The sequence below is a fragment of the Pipistrellus kuhlii genome, unplaced genomic scaffold, assembly GCF_014108245.1.
Source record: "Pipistrellus kuhlii isolate mPipKuh1 unplaced genomic scaffold, mPipKuh1.p scaffold_m20_p_9, whole genome shotgun sequence".
NCBI classification, from domain to species: Eukaryota; Metazoa; Chordata; class Mammalia; order Chiroptera; family Vespertilionidae; genus Pipistrellus; species Pipistrellus kuhlii.
The window spans coordinates 10,229,079-10,242,684 of NW_023425595.1; the positions used below are offsets into that span (position 1 = coordinate 10,229,079).

Here is a 13,606-nt window from a genome sequence, read left to right on the forward strand (position 1 = left end):
GATTAGAAGTATTTTGGATATGTGCTATCTCTCAAAACAACAACAACAAAAAAATATAGTATTTTCTTCATCTCATTCCAATGCTAAAAATCCTCATTTCATCCTAAAATCAAAAGGTAAGAAATAACACAAACATAAAAGAAGGTTTTTCAGAAAACTGTTAACAACAGGCAGACTCATGGCAGAATTCTTTAACTACAAACACTTGATTTTGGTTCTACTAGAAAGCTCTCATTTTCTGAGTGTGAAACTGCCTGGGGTAAGGTAGGATGACAGAGGTGATACATACTGTTCAAAGTTGATGTATTTCACTACTGTTTGGTTTTCAGCATCATGCCACAGGGCCCAGATATCCGTAGAGGTTAAGGCAAAGTCAATCAGTGTCTCCTAGGAGGAAATGTGGGGGTGGAGGCGGGGAGAAGATACGGGTTTTAAATTGAGAAAAGGACAGACCTCGCCCAATTTGGATAAGAGCGTTGGCCTGTGGACTGAAGGGGCCGGGTTCGATTCCGGTCAAGGGCACACGCCTGGGTTGCTGGCTCTATCCCTAGTGGGGAGTGTGCAGGAGGCAGCCGATCAATGATTCTCTCTCATCACTGATGTTGCTATTTCTTTCTCTCCCTTCCTCTCTGAAATAAATGAAAATATATTAAAATAGAATAAAAAAGGGTAGCAGTTTATAATGACTTAAATTTATATCGGTAGGAGAGATAAAAGTATAAAAACAAAAGGCAGTGCCTCAAGATCTGGGTGAAACCAAAATGAAATTTTGTTTGCATACATCGTGAAATATTCCATTTTAGCATTTCAATTCCAGGACAATAGAGTTAGCCAATACTTCTTTCCTATATTTGTGTGACATGCAAAGGAAGATCCAACCTACCTGAGAAGTGAATAGGGAAGAAATGTGATCTAGATTGTAGTGGTTATTCTCAGCGCTCGTCAGTTGGAAAATGCAGAACTGTTAGAACATAAGTTGATAATTTATTACTTGAAATACAACATGCTACTTGTCTAAATAAGAGTTTATTAGCATACAGAAACCAATTCTTAAAAAAGTATGGTCAAGTACACAATAACATATATCTTCTTGACAACTTTTAAGTGTACAGTTCAGTAGTATTAAGCACATTCACATTGTGTACCTGATCCCTTAAACATTTTCCACCTTACAAAACCAAAACTCTGTACCTATTACACAACCCCCATCCCCCTCTCCCACTAGCTCTTGGTAGCCACCACTACATTTTCTATCAATATGACTTTGACTACTGTAGGCATTTTAAATAAGTGGAATCTTCACAATATTCGTCTTTTTGTGACTGGCTTACTACACTTGTCCTCAAGGTTCATCCATATTGTAACATTTATAACTTTTTAAAAACTAAAATGTATTTATTCCATAGCAAGATAAAAGCATTTTTGTCTTAGGTAAGCAAACTACAAATAACTTAAGTGCTGCTACTGTAATTCAAAAAAGTATAAAACAGCATAAAAACACAAGTAACATAGCAATGAATGCTTCATGTCACCTGTGTTTACTTTAAAGCCTTGTTTATGAAAACTTTTACAAGTGATATAAAAACTGACAGCTTTGAAAGAAAACATTCACATTGATTATATTCGGATGTGCTGTGCCTTAGAAATATTCTACCAGTATTTCATCAAAAAAATTCTTGCCAGTTCAATTCCTGGTCAGGGCACATGCCCAAGTTGTGGGCTTGATCCCTGGTTAGAAAGGGGGTGCAGGAGGCAGCTGATTATTTCTCTCTCTCTTTTTTTCTTTCAAATCAATTAAATATATTTAAAAATAATAAAATAAAATGTGGTATCAGAGCCCAACAGGAATGAGGATGGCATCCAGGCAAGGCCGCTGCCAGCATGGGACAGCACAGTGAGGAAAAACCTCACTGGAATGCTGTTAAGATTAAATGGATAATATGTAAAGTGTGAGCTCTGAGTAAGCATAGTTCAAGCATTTGATATTGAACTTAAATGGCCCTAACACTGTGTCAAACACACAATACCTAGCAAATGGTTTATCATACTATTATATCATTGTATTACATCCTTCTTACCTCATCTACATACAACAGCTAGTGTTTAGATGATGAGCAAAATTATTTCTAAAACTTAATTTCCCCTCAACCACCTATGAACACCTATATCTCTTTCATAACTCCATTTTTTTCACAGACTTGCAAATTTGTTTTCTTGTTGATTTTTGGTTAACTTTTCCTTTCATATTCCTTTAAACTCTCTACACCCTTTCATCCTGACTTCTGGATGATCTTTCAATCCACACCTGAGCACAAAACCCACCATCTCTGCAGAAACAACAGGAGATATTGAGGCTGATGTGAAAAGCTTAAACAGACTCGATGAATTCATAGCCACTTCCCCACATACAGAATAACTTCATACATGTCATGTGTTTCATACCTGTCCCCGTTTTGGTGCATGTATGTAAATCCCCAAGTAGAGTCCCATGGCAGGGGAGTAAGCAAGTCGTAATTTGTGTCCAGTCCCAGCAGTGAGCTGAAGGTCTTTTTTCACAGGGACATACTCCAGTATGTTGGCTACCATCAGGCACATTTGGTCCTGCCCAAGCAATAAGTGGCATCAAAGAATATTTAGGTTAAAAAACAAGTCCCCTCCCCCTTTAAAAGATACATCCATCACATCCAGCACTCTGCCTAATTTATGTGCTGAAGAGTCTTACAGGTTTTGGGGTTTTTTTGAGGGCTCAGATGAAATTATCTCTTAGTCTGATAGAGATAATTATCAGCTGTTTTTGAATCTTACAAACTATTTTATCAACTGTATTTCAAAAGCATATTTGGCCTGGCTAGTATGCCTTAGTGGTTGAGCATTGACCCATGCAACAAGAGGTCACCGGTTCAATTCTGGGTTAGGGTACATGCCTGGGTTGCAGGCTTAATCTCCGGCAGGGGATGTGCAAGAGGCAGGCAATGGATGTTGATATTTTTCTCATCAATGTTACTATCTCTCCCTTCCTCTATTCTCAAATCAATAAAAACATATATATTTTTTAAAAAAGCATATTTGTTCCTCTTAAGGGATATACTCTGTACTATTAATTCAACTTTTCTATTATTTCATAATTTTCAAAATATAGATGAAAACTTAGCTGAGAAATGTATGAAAAATGAAACTGGAAATGGCCTATAATTTTAAAACTAAGTGATCTGATAATCTAACAGAGGCAGCAAGATTAACTTCAATTACCTTATAATTCACAATCCTTTTTTAACTTACTGTAACTAAAAATGTAGCATTTACCTTGTAAGACCACATGCGTAGTTTATGATCCTGGCACAGAGCAAAGATGAAGGCATCATTCTCAACACAATGAACAGCAAGACTGAGGGGACGATCTGAAGACCCCTGATCACCTCTAAAAATGTAAGGCCAAGTTTTACTATTGCAAATCATCTGGTTGTTATAAATCACAATTTAAGAAATAATGTACAATGTTAACAGGAGCAACAAACTGTTTGTTGGCATAAGGTCACTATGGTTTCTATTTAATTTACAACCAATGACCATGATACGTTTTAAAAGACTCTACATAACAATGTAATACTGTTCTAACCACCAAATCCTTTCTATTTCTAATATTACATAAAATTGCATTTGGTAAGTCAGGGCAGAGTGCCCAACTGGATGTTGAGAGTATATACTGAAAGCCAGTTTCTGTTGCCCAGGTGTCTGATTCCAAGTTAAGTAGGCTCTGCACTGTGGAATGTGATATTGGGCATACTCTGACCTTTCCAGTATCATCTTTATCTGCCTTGTAGTAAGAATGGAAGCACTGACAGTGCCAAACAGTGCAAAAAGATTAAACTGTTAGGCCCTTTGATTTACCTGCCAGGAACCACTTACCTGATAGCGGTTGGCATCCAGCCTACAAGCAGTCGTTGCATTACTGAACTCTGTTTCAGTTCCACAACTGACACCATCCCTACAAGATTGAAAACAGACCAATGATGTATCCAAGCCACCTCTTGACAATACTCAGTGAAAAGCAAAGGTGAGAAGCATGCAACTATGACCTAGGTCTTTCTAACAAGCGACAGGCTTACATTTCTATCTGGGGAAATCTTAGGATGTGCTTTCCATGAATATTACACCTAAAATCTTTTGAATCATTATTGGCTCAATGAGAATGACATTTCCAGATTCCTAGGGAAATTTTTTGCCATTTATAAGTAGTAACTCATATTGCTCAGAAATACTTCATTTCTCTCAAAGAATCACTGTGGACCTTTCATATGTTGGACAGTGCTAAGTGTTACAGATGGAGCAGTAAACAAAATAAAAACCAACTCCTGCCCTCATGGAATTTACATTCCACCGGGAGGTGGGAGGAGCAAGAGAGTTAACAAATTAAGTAGAGCAGTAAGAACAAAGAAAGGCTATCATGAATGCTAGGGTGGGTATGCAACTTCGAAAAGGGTGGCCAGGGAAGGCTTCACCAAGGGGACACTGCGCAAAGACCTAAAGGAACTGAGGGAAGGAGCCAAGCTGGTAGCTGGGGAAAGATGACCCCAGGCCAAAGGCCTGAGGAACGAGTGTCTGGTATGTTCAGGGAATTGTGCGAAGGGAAGCAGGTGAGGGGGAAATGAGAAGGTCAAGTGAGGCAGCAGGGAGCCGCTTGCTGTATGCCAATGTAAGGACTTTAGGTTTATTCAGAGTGAGACGAAGAACAATTCTCATTAAGAATGCTTTGAACAGAGTGGTGATGACACAATTTAGGTGTTAATGTATCAATCTGCCCAAGAAGTTTCTGTAAAGGGCAAGGACAGGTCTGGAGAGACATCTGGGAAGCTACAGCAATAATCCAGGCCAGAGAGAGTGGTGACCTGGAGCAGGGTATCAGCAACCCAACTTCCTTGTGTCAATTATTTTGGTTATATATAGTAACTCATCCTGAAGGTAGACAACCAGTCATCTCATCTCTACTAGAGGCCTTAGAATAGGCTTTCTTGCAGTTATCTTTTCCCATATTCTATAAGCCTTCCAGTTCCTCATCCACTGTATAAAATCTTGCTCTTTTGAAAAAACAACAACAGTAAAGCAGTAGGTTCACTAGGTAAGTGATACTGAACGACCATTGGTATGGAAGGGATTCCTGCACCGAACGACGGGTTTGGACTTTTAAGTCCAACCTTCCTTGTTTCAAGTTAAATCCACGCTCAGTTCCCATTCTTACCAGGTATGTCGTAAGGAGGTAGTTTAAGAATGAAGATTCCCCCAGCAGCAGATGGCAGAGCAAACAGGGCTTCCCCATCACTGCTAAGCCAGGCTGCAGAGGTGGTAGAATTAGGGGGGAGGCCAGGGACTGCTGGAATTAACTGATAGTTGCAAGGATCACTGAAGTCAACTTTTCCAACGTCAGTGAATATTGATTGCATTTGACTTTCAACTACCAACTCCTGTAGAGAAATTAGAAAGACAAATCTGTTAAATCCAGAATGAATAGAATGTTGCAGTTCCTTTCAATTGCTAATTGTTGAGCTTAAAAAGAAAGCTATTCTTTTTAATAAAATCGATTTCTTCAACTTAAAATGTGTCTGCCCCAGGCCGAGCCTAGGCAGGGGATACATTAAAATGTGTCTGATCATTTTAAGTAGTAACTATCAAATTATACTTGGTGAAGGCTAACAAGGAATCCACATTTCCTTCACTTCCAAAGGATATTCCTCTAAATCTGTGACAACCAGAGGAATCTGGGAAATAAATGACTTAACCAACTTACACTCCTATACATCCGGGAAGGGTGAGGTAAAAGCAACCTGTGCACTGTCTGATTGGTTAATATCAAGATTATCACATGATTCTGAGTCTCAGAGACATGAACCCCTCCGGGTAACAGGCTGCAATTTTGGAATTTGAAGCGAACTGCATTATTCAACAGATTTATGTCCAGTGATTCTTCTACTAGCTCCAGTGTATCTCCAGAGGTCTTCCTGTTAAAAAAAAAAAAAAAAAAAAAAAAAAAAAAAAAAAAGAGAGAGACAAAAAAAAAAAGGCATTTGTTAAAAAAATTTATGCTTTTCTGATTGTTGCACTGAAATACATGAAAATAATTTCCAGGTGAACTTTTCTTATATGAAAATTTTGGACAAAGAAATTCAGACCAAACTTTACATTCCAAACCATGTTATATAGATTTACAAAACAGCACAATATAAAATTAAAATGTTATGGGACTCTATGTTAAATAAAGGTATTTCCAAACTAGATAGTCCATTTATGTAAATTCCACTATAATGAAAATCCACGCCAATGCCCTCCCTCTTTCACATTACTTGTGAAAGAATGTGGCCTCCACATATGTAACTACAGCCTTAACTACAGTGACCTTAACAAATATGGGTATTTCCCCTTTTAGTACTTCTGTTACTTATCCTGCTAGGATGCAGGGTAGACTCTTCTTCTTCTTCTTTTTTTAAAAAAAATAATATATTTTATTGATTTTTCACAGAGAGGAAGAGAGAGGGATAGAGAGTTAGAAACGTCGATGAGAGAGAATCATCGACCAGCTGCCTTTTGCACAGCCCCTAGTGGGGATGTGCCCGCAACCAAGGTACATGCCCTTGACCGGAATTGAACCCGGGACCTTTCAGTCTGCAGGCTGACGCTCCATCCACTGAGCCAAACCAGCACCAGCAGGTAGACTCTTCTTCAGGTTCAACTCTGCCATGTGGTAGCCCATCATCTTATCAACCATATTATCCACATTATTCCCCCAAAGTGGGTCTCCTTACAGCAGGGATGGGGAACGTAAGGCCAAGGCATTAGGGGCAAGATAAGTAAAGGTTTGACTAACAGACTATACAGCAGGCTAATTTTTAAGTGATAATTTTGTATTGTCTACAAATGTTATAAATATCCAAATGACCCTTGGCAGGAAAAAAAAGTTCCCTATCTCTGCCTGACAGCAATTAAAGGCCAGTCCCTGATTCTCTCAAGTATATCCCTCCTGCTTCCATAAATACTCAAATACGCTCTCCCCAGGCCTCTCCCTTTCAGTCACCCATTCTGGCCCCAATCCGGCTATCATGTTTTCTCCACTGTCCTCTAGGGCTGTGCTTTCTCTATTTCCTCACCTCAATGAGTCCTTCCGACGGCCCCAATCTCAGCGTCTCTCACATCACTTTCTCCTATTGCACTTAAGCCACAGTCAGTCAGTTCTTCAAGTTCTTTCCACCTCATAGGATCATAGGATGATCCTACTTGCCTAACTGCTCTCTCCCCTAAACCCCTGCCTGGCCAACCACTCATCCTTCAGATTGCAGGTTATTTATTTTTATTTTTTATTTTTAAATATATTTTATTGATCTTTTACAGAGAGGAAGGGAGAGGGATAGAGAGCTAGAAACATCGATGAGAGAGAAACATCAACCAGCTGTCTCCTGTACAACCCCTACTGGGGATTTGCCCGCAACCAATGTACATGTCTTTGACCGGAATCGAACCTGGGACCTTTCAGTCCGCAGACCGAGGCTCTATCCACTGAACCAATGTGACTTCATTAAAGGCTTTCCCACCCCCACAAAAAACATTTGGGCCCCCCTTGGCCTCTCACAGTCCTTATACTTTTCCTCTGAAGCAAGCATGGGAACTAGTATGTATTTATATAACTATGGTGTGGTCATTGGCTCAATGTCTTTCCTTCTTAAAAGGGGCCCCGTGGAAGGTGAGGACACATCTAACACTGCTACATCTCACATGATGAGAATGGTGGTGGTTTTTGTTCATCCCTTCACCCTTAACACATTTTAGCAAAGAGCCTGATACGCTCAAACATGCCTGCAGAATGAAGGAAGCTATAAAGATTATAAAAACACAACGGTTTTTTTCTCCGCCGAAACCGGTTTGGCTCAGTGGATAGAGCATCTGCCTGTGGACTGAAGGGTCCTGGGTTCGATTCCAGTCAAGTGCACGTGCCTTGGTTGTGGGCACATCCCCAGTGGGGAGTGTGCAGGAGGCAGCTGATGGGTGTTTCTCTCTCATCGATGTTTCTAACTCTCTATCCCTCTCCCTTCCTTTCTGTAAAAATAAATAAATAAGTAAATAAAATAAGATATATTAAAAAAAAACAAAAAACAAAACACCACACAAGAGGTTTTTGTGTTTACAACTGGTCTTTGGGGCTCTATCCCTACATTTCCTCTGCTTTTAGTACTGCCCTGATAGGGCACACCCCCTAGAACTCTGGTTTCCCTCATTTCCTCCGTATTCACACATGATTAGAACACAGTCTTTCTTTTTGTCCTGTTGGTTATCGCTCTGGAGAATGACACTTTGAGAACAGCCCCATCTTCCCGGGGGGATTGGCGGGACACCGCACTTACCAATGAATGAACCTGTTCCTGGTGACGGATAGCAACTTGCCGCTTTCCACATAGTAGAAGCCTCCCGCGCTCTCACTGTACTTCACCGCCCCGGCCACGGCGTGTGCGGTCCCTGCAAGAGGAGAGCGATCAGCCCGCGCACAGGGTGCTCTGGGGATGACAGGGGCCGAGGGCGCCGGGAGAGCAGAGGGTGACAGCCTGACAGTCTGTTTACAGAGAAAGGGGAGGCGAGAAGGAAGCAGGAGGACACCAAGGAAGCCTGAGCCCGGGCTATGGGCTATAGCCATGTGGACTTGGGAGGATGAACCGGGAATAAGAGATCCAGGGACCTGGGAAGGGGGCCCGCGGGGGAGAGTCGGATCGCGCCCTCCTCGGCGGCTCCCGTACCAGCGCTGCAGACTGTGAATTCCCGAAAGTGCCTCGGCCTTTCGCGCTCAGAGCCGCTGAGCTCCATGAAGCTCCGTTCCAGGGCTCCCGCCGCCGCCATCTTCCCGCCGCCACCGCCGCGAAGCCCGACGGGACAGCAGCGGGCCCGGCGCCCGGCGCCACTTCCGGGGGCGGGGCGGGCGGGACGGGCGGCGGCCGGGAGAGAAGCTCGGGGAGGAGGAGGGTGGCTCCGACCCTGCCTGGCGGGGCTCCCGCCGAGTTGGCTGGAGACAAGGGCGGGAGACCGAGAGGAAGGGGCAGAGGGGCCGACTATGACTGCGGAACCTTCGCGCAGCGTTCCGGGGCGTCCCCGGGGGGAAGGGGGAGGGCGTTGCCCCCTTCCCGGCGGCCCCAGGGCTGGGGGCGGGGCCGGGTTTGTTTCCCTTTTTAAAAAGCCGGCGCGGGCGGCGGGGCTGGGCGCCCTGAGGGCGGGGTCTCCTCTCCCAGCGTCGGGGATCGGGGCGAGGGGCAGTGAGAGGCCGAGGGGCCTTTTGTGTTGGAATTTCCCCCCAAAGTCTGTATTCTGTACAATGAAGCATAGTGGATTCAACAAAACATTGAAATGATGTCTTTTAGGCAGGTGATCTCCTCGGCTGCAGCCTGCCGAGGTGACCTAAATAAATGCTGTTCACATGGCTACGTGAAAGGAATTTGCCTTTGGTTCACCCGTGAGCTGAAGGTTTGGAAGAGAGACTGCGGCTTTACCCGGACCTAGGGCTGTGCAGATAGATGCTCAGTATTGAGGAATATGCTATTTTTGAGGGGAAAGGCTCTCTTTCCCCCCCCCCCCCCCGCCCTTGGTAGAAGACGTTTGTGAAGCACATCTGTTATTATTTCTTGTTATTACCGGTGACCACAGCCCTTCCTGGTCTTTCTCTGCTTCATTCATCCTACGCTGCGCCCCACCCCCACCCCCCTTTCTCTCTTTGCAGCTCACTCCTAGGACACAGCTCCAGCAATGCAACCCCTTCTTTCTGTGTACAATCCATCTTTCTTCCCACCTTTTCACTGTGCCTCACTTCCTTGATGTTTCCTTCTTGCTCTGCTTGAATTTTATTGAAGCCCGGCCGATGTGGCTCCGTGGTTGAGTGTCCACACATGAGCCAAAAGGCCACAGTTCAATTCATTGTCAGGGCACATACCCAGATTGCAGGAGGCAGCCGTTTGGTATTTATATATCTCTCTCTCTCCCTCTCTAAAAATCAATAAAAACATATTTAAAAATTTTTTAATTAAAATACTCCCTTTCCCAGTTCTGTTAATCATATTCTGGTAAAAATGACAACTGTGATTAAATCCAAATTTGCAGCCGAACAGGCCTGCAGAAAAATGTAGGCATGCTGACGTGCTTCCCCATACTTCCATCGGTACTCCGAACCTTGAGTGCACCCTACTGCTGCCCAGCAAACACTCATTGTATTTCTCTTGTCCACTTACTGTCCTACATGAGTCTTTCACAGCTCTTTAACCTTGTCCTCATGTTCACTCTCAGCTTGTTCTGCACTTGGAAAATGGATGCAATCAAAAGAGCTTCCCCGACTACCACCTCTCCCTACCTACCAGCATCTATACCCACATACTCTGCCTTCCATTCCCGTTACTATAAACTGAACTGCCCCTGGGCATACAAGGACAACCTTTCCAATTTTTCCTAGGTCACCTGCCTAAAGACATCATTTCAGCAATTCTTTCCGATCTCCTATATCCTCAATTACACACACCCCCGGCCTTAAAAAATATTTATTTCAGAGAGAAAGGGAGAGATAGAAACATCAATGATGAGAGAGAATCATTAATCTGCTGTCTCCAGCATGCCCCACATTGAGGATTGAGCCCGAGACCCAATATGTGTCCTGGCTAGGAATGGAACCGTGACCTCCTGGTTCAAAGGTTGATGCTCAACCACTGAGCCATGCTGGCTGGGTGACTCCCCATCCCTCTTATCCTTCTACTTGACTGCACACTGCAAGAATCATGTCTGGCACAAAAAGAGGCATTCAGTAAATAATGAATGAATGAATGAATGAATATTTCAGGTGAGAGTTGATGAGGCCCCCTGCCTGGCATGGAGAAAACAAGAGTAAATTTGAAGGAATATTTAGGAGGAAAAAATCAGTAGGATCTGATGAGTGAGGATGAAAGTAAGAAAAAAGGCCAAGTCTAGGATTTTTCCCATGTTTTTCTCTTTACAACTGGATGAATGGTAGATGCCTTTAACTAGGTGGCAACTAGTAGAGGAATAGGAGTTCTGGGGAGAAGTCAGCTGTATTTCCTTGCAGGAAAGTCAATATTTGTGGTTAAGGTTCTAATGCTGCTGAATGAAAATGCACTATTGAAAAGAACTACCATTTAAAATATTTTTCCTGAATTAGGATTTCAAGCCCCAGAGATTCCACCAGATAATATGGGATAATCTCTCCATCTCTAGCCCCTTCAAAGTTCCTGTTACTATGTAGGTCCCAAGGATCAGGACATGGACATTTTTCTTTGGGCATGGTGGTGCTTTCTCTACCTACCATATTAATGATTTACTAAATATGTCACATTCTAATTTCATCCTCATAAGGTAGTATTATTTCTGCAAGGTAGATAACTTTTCTGAAGCACTTGTTAACAATATAGTTTCCACCAGTTGTTATCACCTTAACCCAGGATTCAACCTTAGCATTTTTCACTAATAAGGACAACCAAATATAAAGTATCTCCTGGTGTGATACAAAGTGAAGGATACAGCCAAGCTGTAGTGGGTCAGTGGTTGAGCATCTACCTATGAACCAGGAGGTTCCGGCTTGATTCCCAGTTGGGGCAAATGCCTGGGTCACGGGCTCAATCCTCAGTAGGGGGAATGCAGGAGGTATTCAATCAATGATTCTTATCATTGAGGTTTCTCTCCCCATCTCTGAAATCAATAAATATATTAAAAAGTTTATAGCATCATCTGAAAAGCACTTTAAAACAACTTTATTAAGAAAGTACTCTTATACCATAAAACTCACCTCTTTAAAGTGTACAATTCAATGATGTTTCTCTATCACATAGTTGTGAATCGTTACAATCTAATTTGGGAACATTTTTATTAGCCTCACCTCCAAATTTCCATATCTATTAGCAGTCACTGCCCATCCTCCATTCTCCCCAGTCTAAACTACTAATCTACTTTGGATATTTGCCTATTTTGGAAAATTCTTATAAATGGAATCATACATATGTGACATTTGTGATTGGCTTCTTCAACTTAGCATAATTAAAAAAAAAATAATCCTCTCCTGAGCATATTTTTAAAATTGATTTTTGAGAAAAAGAATGGTAGAAAAGGGGGGGGGACATTAATGTGGAAAACATTGATTGGTTGTCTCTTGTATGTATCTTTATTGGGGATCAAACTTAGGACCTGGGTATGTGCCCCAACTGGGAATAGAACCCACAACCTTTTCAGTGTTCAGGGTGATGCTCCAACCAACAGAACTACATTGACAGAGCAGCATCCATGTTATATCATGAATCAGTACTTCATCCCTTTTTTATGGCTGAACAATAGTTCATTGTATGGACATACAATTGTAATTATCCATTCATCAGCTGCTGAACATTTGGGTTGTTTCTACTTTTTGGCTATTGTGAATAATGCTGCTGTTACCACAAGAAGTGTTTTTACCAAAAAGGTTTCATCCAGATTGTGATAGGCAGAATAATGGCCCCCAAAGACATTTACATCCTAATCCCTGGAACCCGTAAATATGTTACTTACATGGCAAAAGGGACTTTCTACGTGCGAGTAGGTTAGGATGTAGAGGTGGAGTGATAAGACTGCATCACACAGGTGGGCCCTGTCTAATTACATAATCCTTAAAAGGAGAGAGTATTTCCCTGATGTGGTCAGAGAGAGAGAGAGAGAGAGAGAGAGAGAGAGAGAGAGAGAGAGATGTGAGGACAGAAGAAAGGTCAGAGATATGTGACACTGCTGGCATTTAAGACAAAGAAAGGGGACCATGAGCAAGGGAGGTGGCCAGCCTCTAGGAAAGGCACAGAAGCAGGTTCTTCCTGAGGACCTCCAGAAAGGAATGGAATATGCCAACACCTCCATTTCAGCCCCCTGATTTTTGCTCTTTGCTGAAGGAAGTACCTTGCCTGTGGTTATGCTTCTTGCATCCAATGAGTGGTCAATATGGGAAGTCTAAAGGTCCTGCCCCCTCCCCTTGATTTAGGCTAACTCTGAAGGACCATCTCAGCTCCAGAGTACTGTGTGGGGTTAGGTGAAGCCTAACTTCTTTTTCTGCCCAATCCTGCCTCCCTCAGTCTTTTCGAGATACAGTTCCCAAGATCCCTCTTCATTAAACCTCCTGCAGGCAGACCTTTGCCTCAGAGTCTGTTTCCTGAAGAATCCAACATGAGACATACTCACATGACATCTTGTCTGAGGGTGGGCAGCCAGCTGGGAACCAGCAGGGAAAAAGAATTTGCAAAGGGACAGTGTTTAGGGGAGGACCTATTCTAAATTGCAAAACTGATGGTGAAATGTTGGAAAGAACACCAGCTGGGCATTAGAAGATGAGTTCAAGTTCTAGCTGAGTCTCAACTAATCTCTTACCACTCGGCAAGCCACCCAACATCTCTGTGCCTCCGTTCCTTAGAAGAGGATGATTTTTTAAAAAAAATTTATTTTATTGATTTTTTTTTTACAGAGAGGAAGGGAGAGAGATAGAGAGTTAGAAACATCCATCAGCTGCCTCTTGCATGCCCCCTATTGGGGATGTGTCTGCAACCAAGGTACGTGCCCCTGACCGGAATCAAACCTG

General features: G+C 42.7%; 1 protein-coding gene across 4 annotated transcripts in view; it reads right to left on the reverse strand.

The window, feature by feature from the left end:
* The window catches only part of NUP160 (nucleoporin 160), a 37,933-nt gene extending 28,914 nt beyond the window's left edge, over positions 1–9,019 (reverse strand). For 2 of the 4 annotated variants that reach the window (XM_045577572.1, XM_045577573.1), the window contains exons 1-9: positions 8,772–8,891; positions 8,385–8,496; positions 5,783–5,993; positions 5,237–5,459; positions 3,907–3,985; positions 3,304–3,418; positions 2,443–2,601; positions 884–961; positions 290–387 (exon numbers count right to left, since the gene is read on the reverse strand). In XM_045577572.1, coding sequence (XP_045433528.1) covers positions 290–387; positions 884–961; positions 2,443–2,601; positions 3,304–3,418; positions 3,907–3,985; positions 5,237–5,459; positions 5,783–5,993; positions 8,385–8,496; positions 8,772–8,871 — 1,175 coding nt within the window. In that variant the 5' untranslated portion in view covers positions 8,872–8,891. Of the gene's footprint in view, positions 1–289; positions 388–883; positions 962–2,442; positions 2,602–3,303; positions 3,419–3,906; positions 3,986–5,236; positions 5,460–5,782; positions 5,994–8,384; positions 8,501–8,771 lie in introns of those variants that run through there. The other 2 variants (XM_036427107.2, XM_036427108.1) reach the window with 2 other exon arrangements.
* Positions 9,020–13,606: the final 4,587 nt, after the last annotated feature.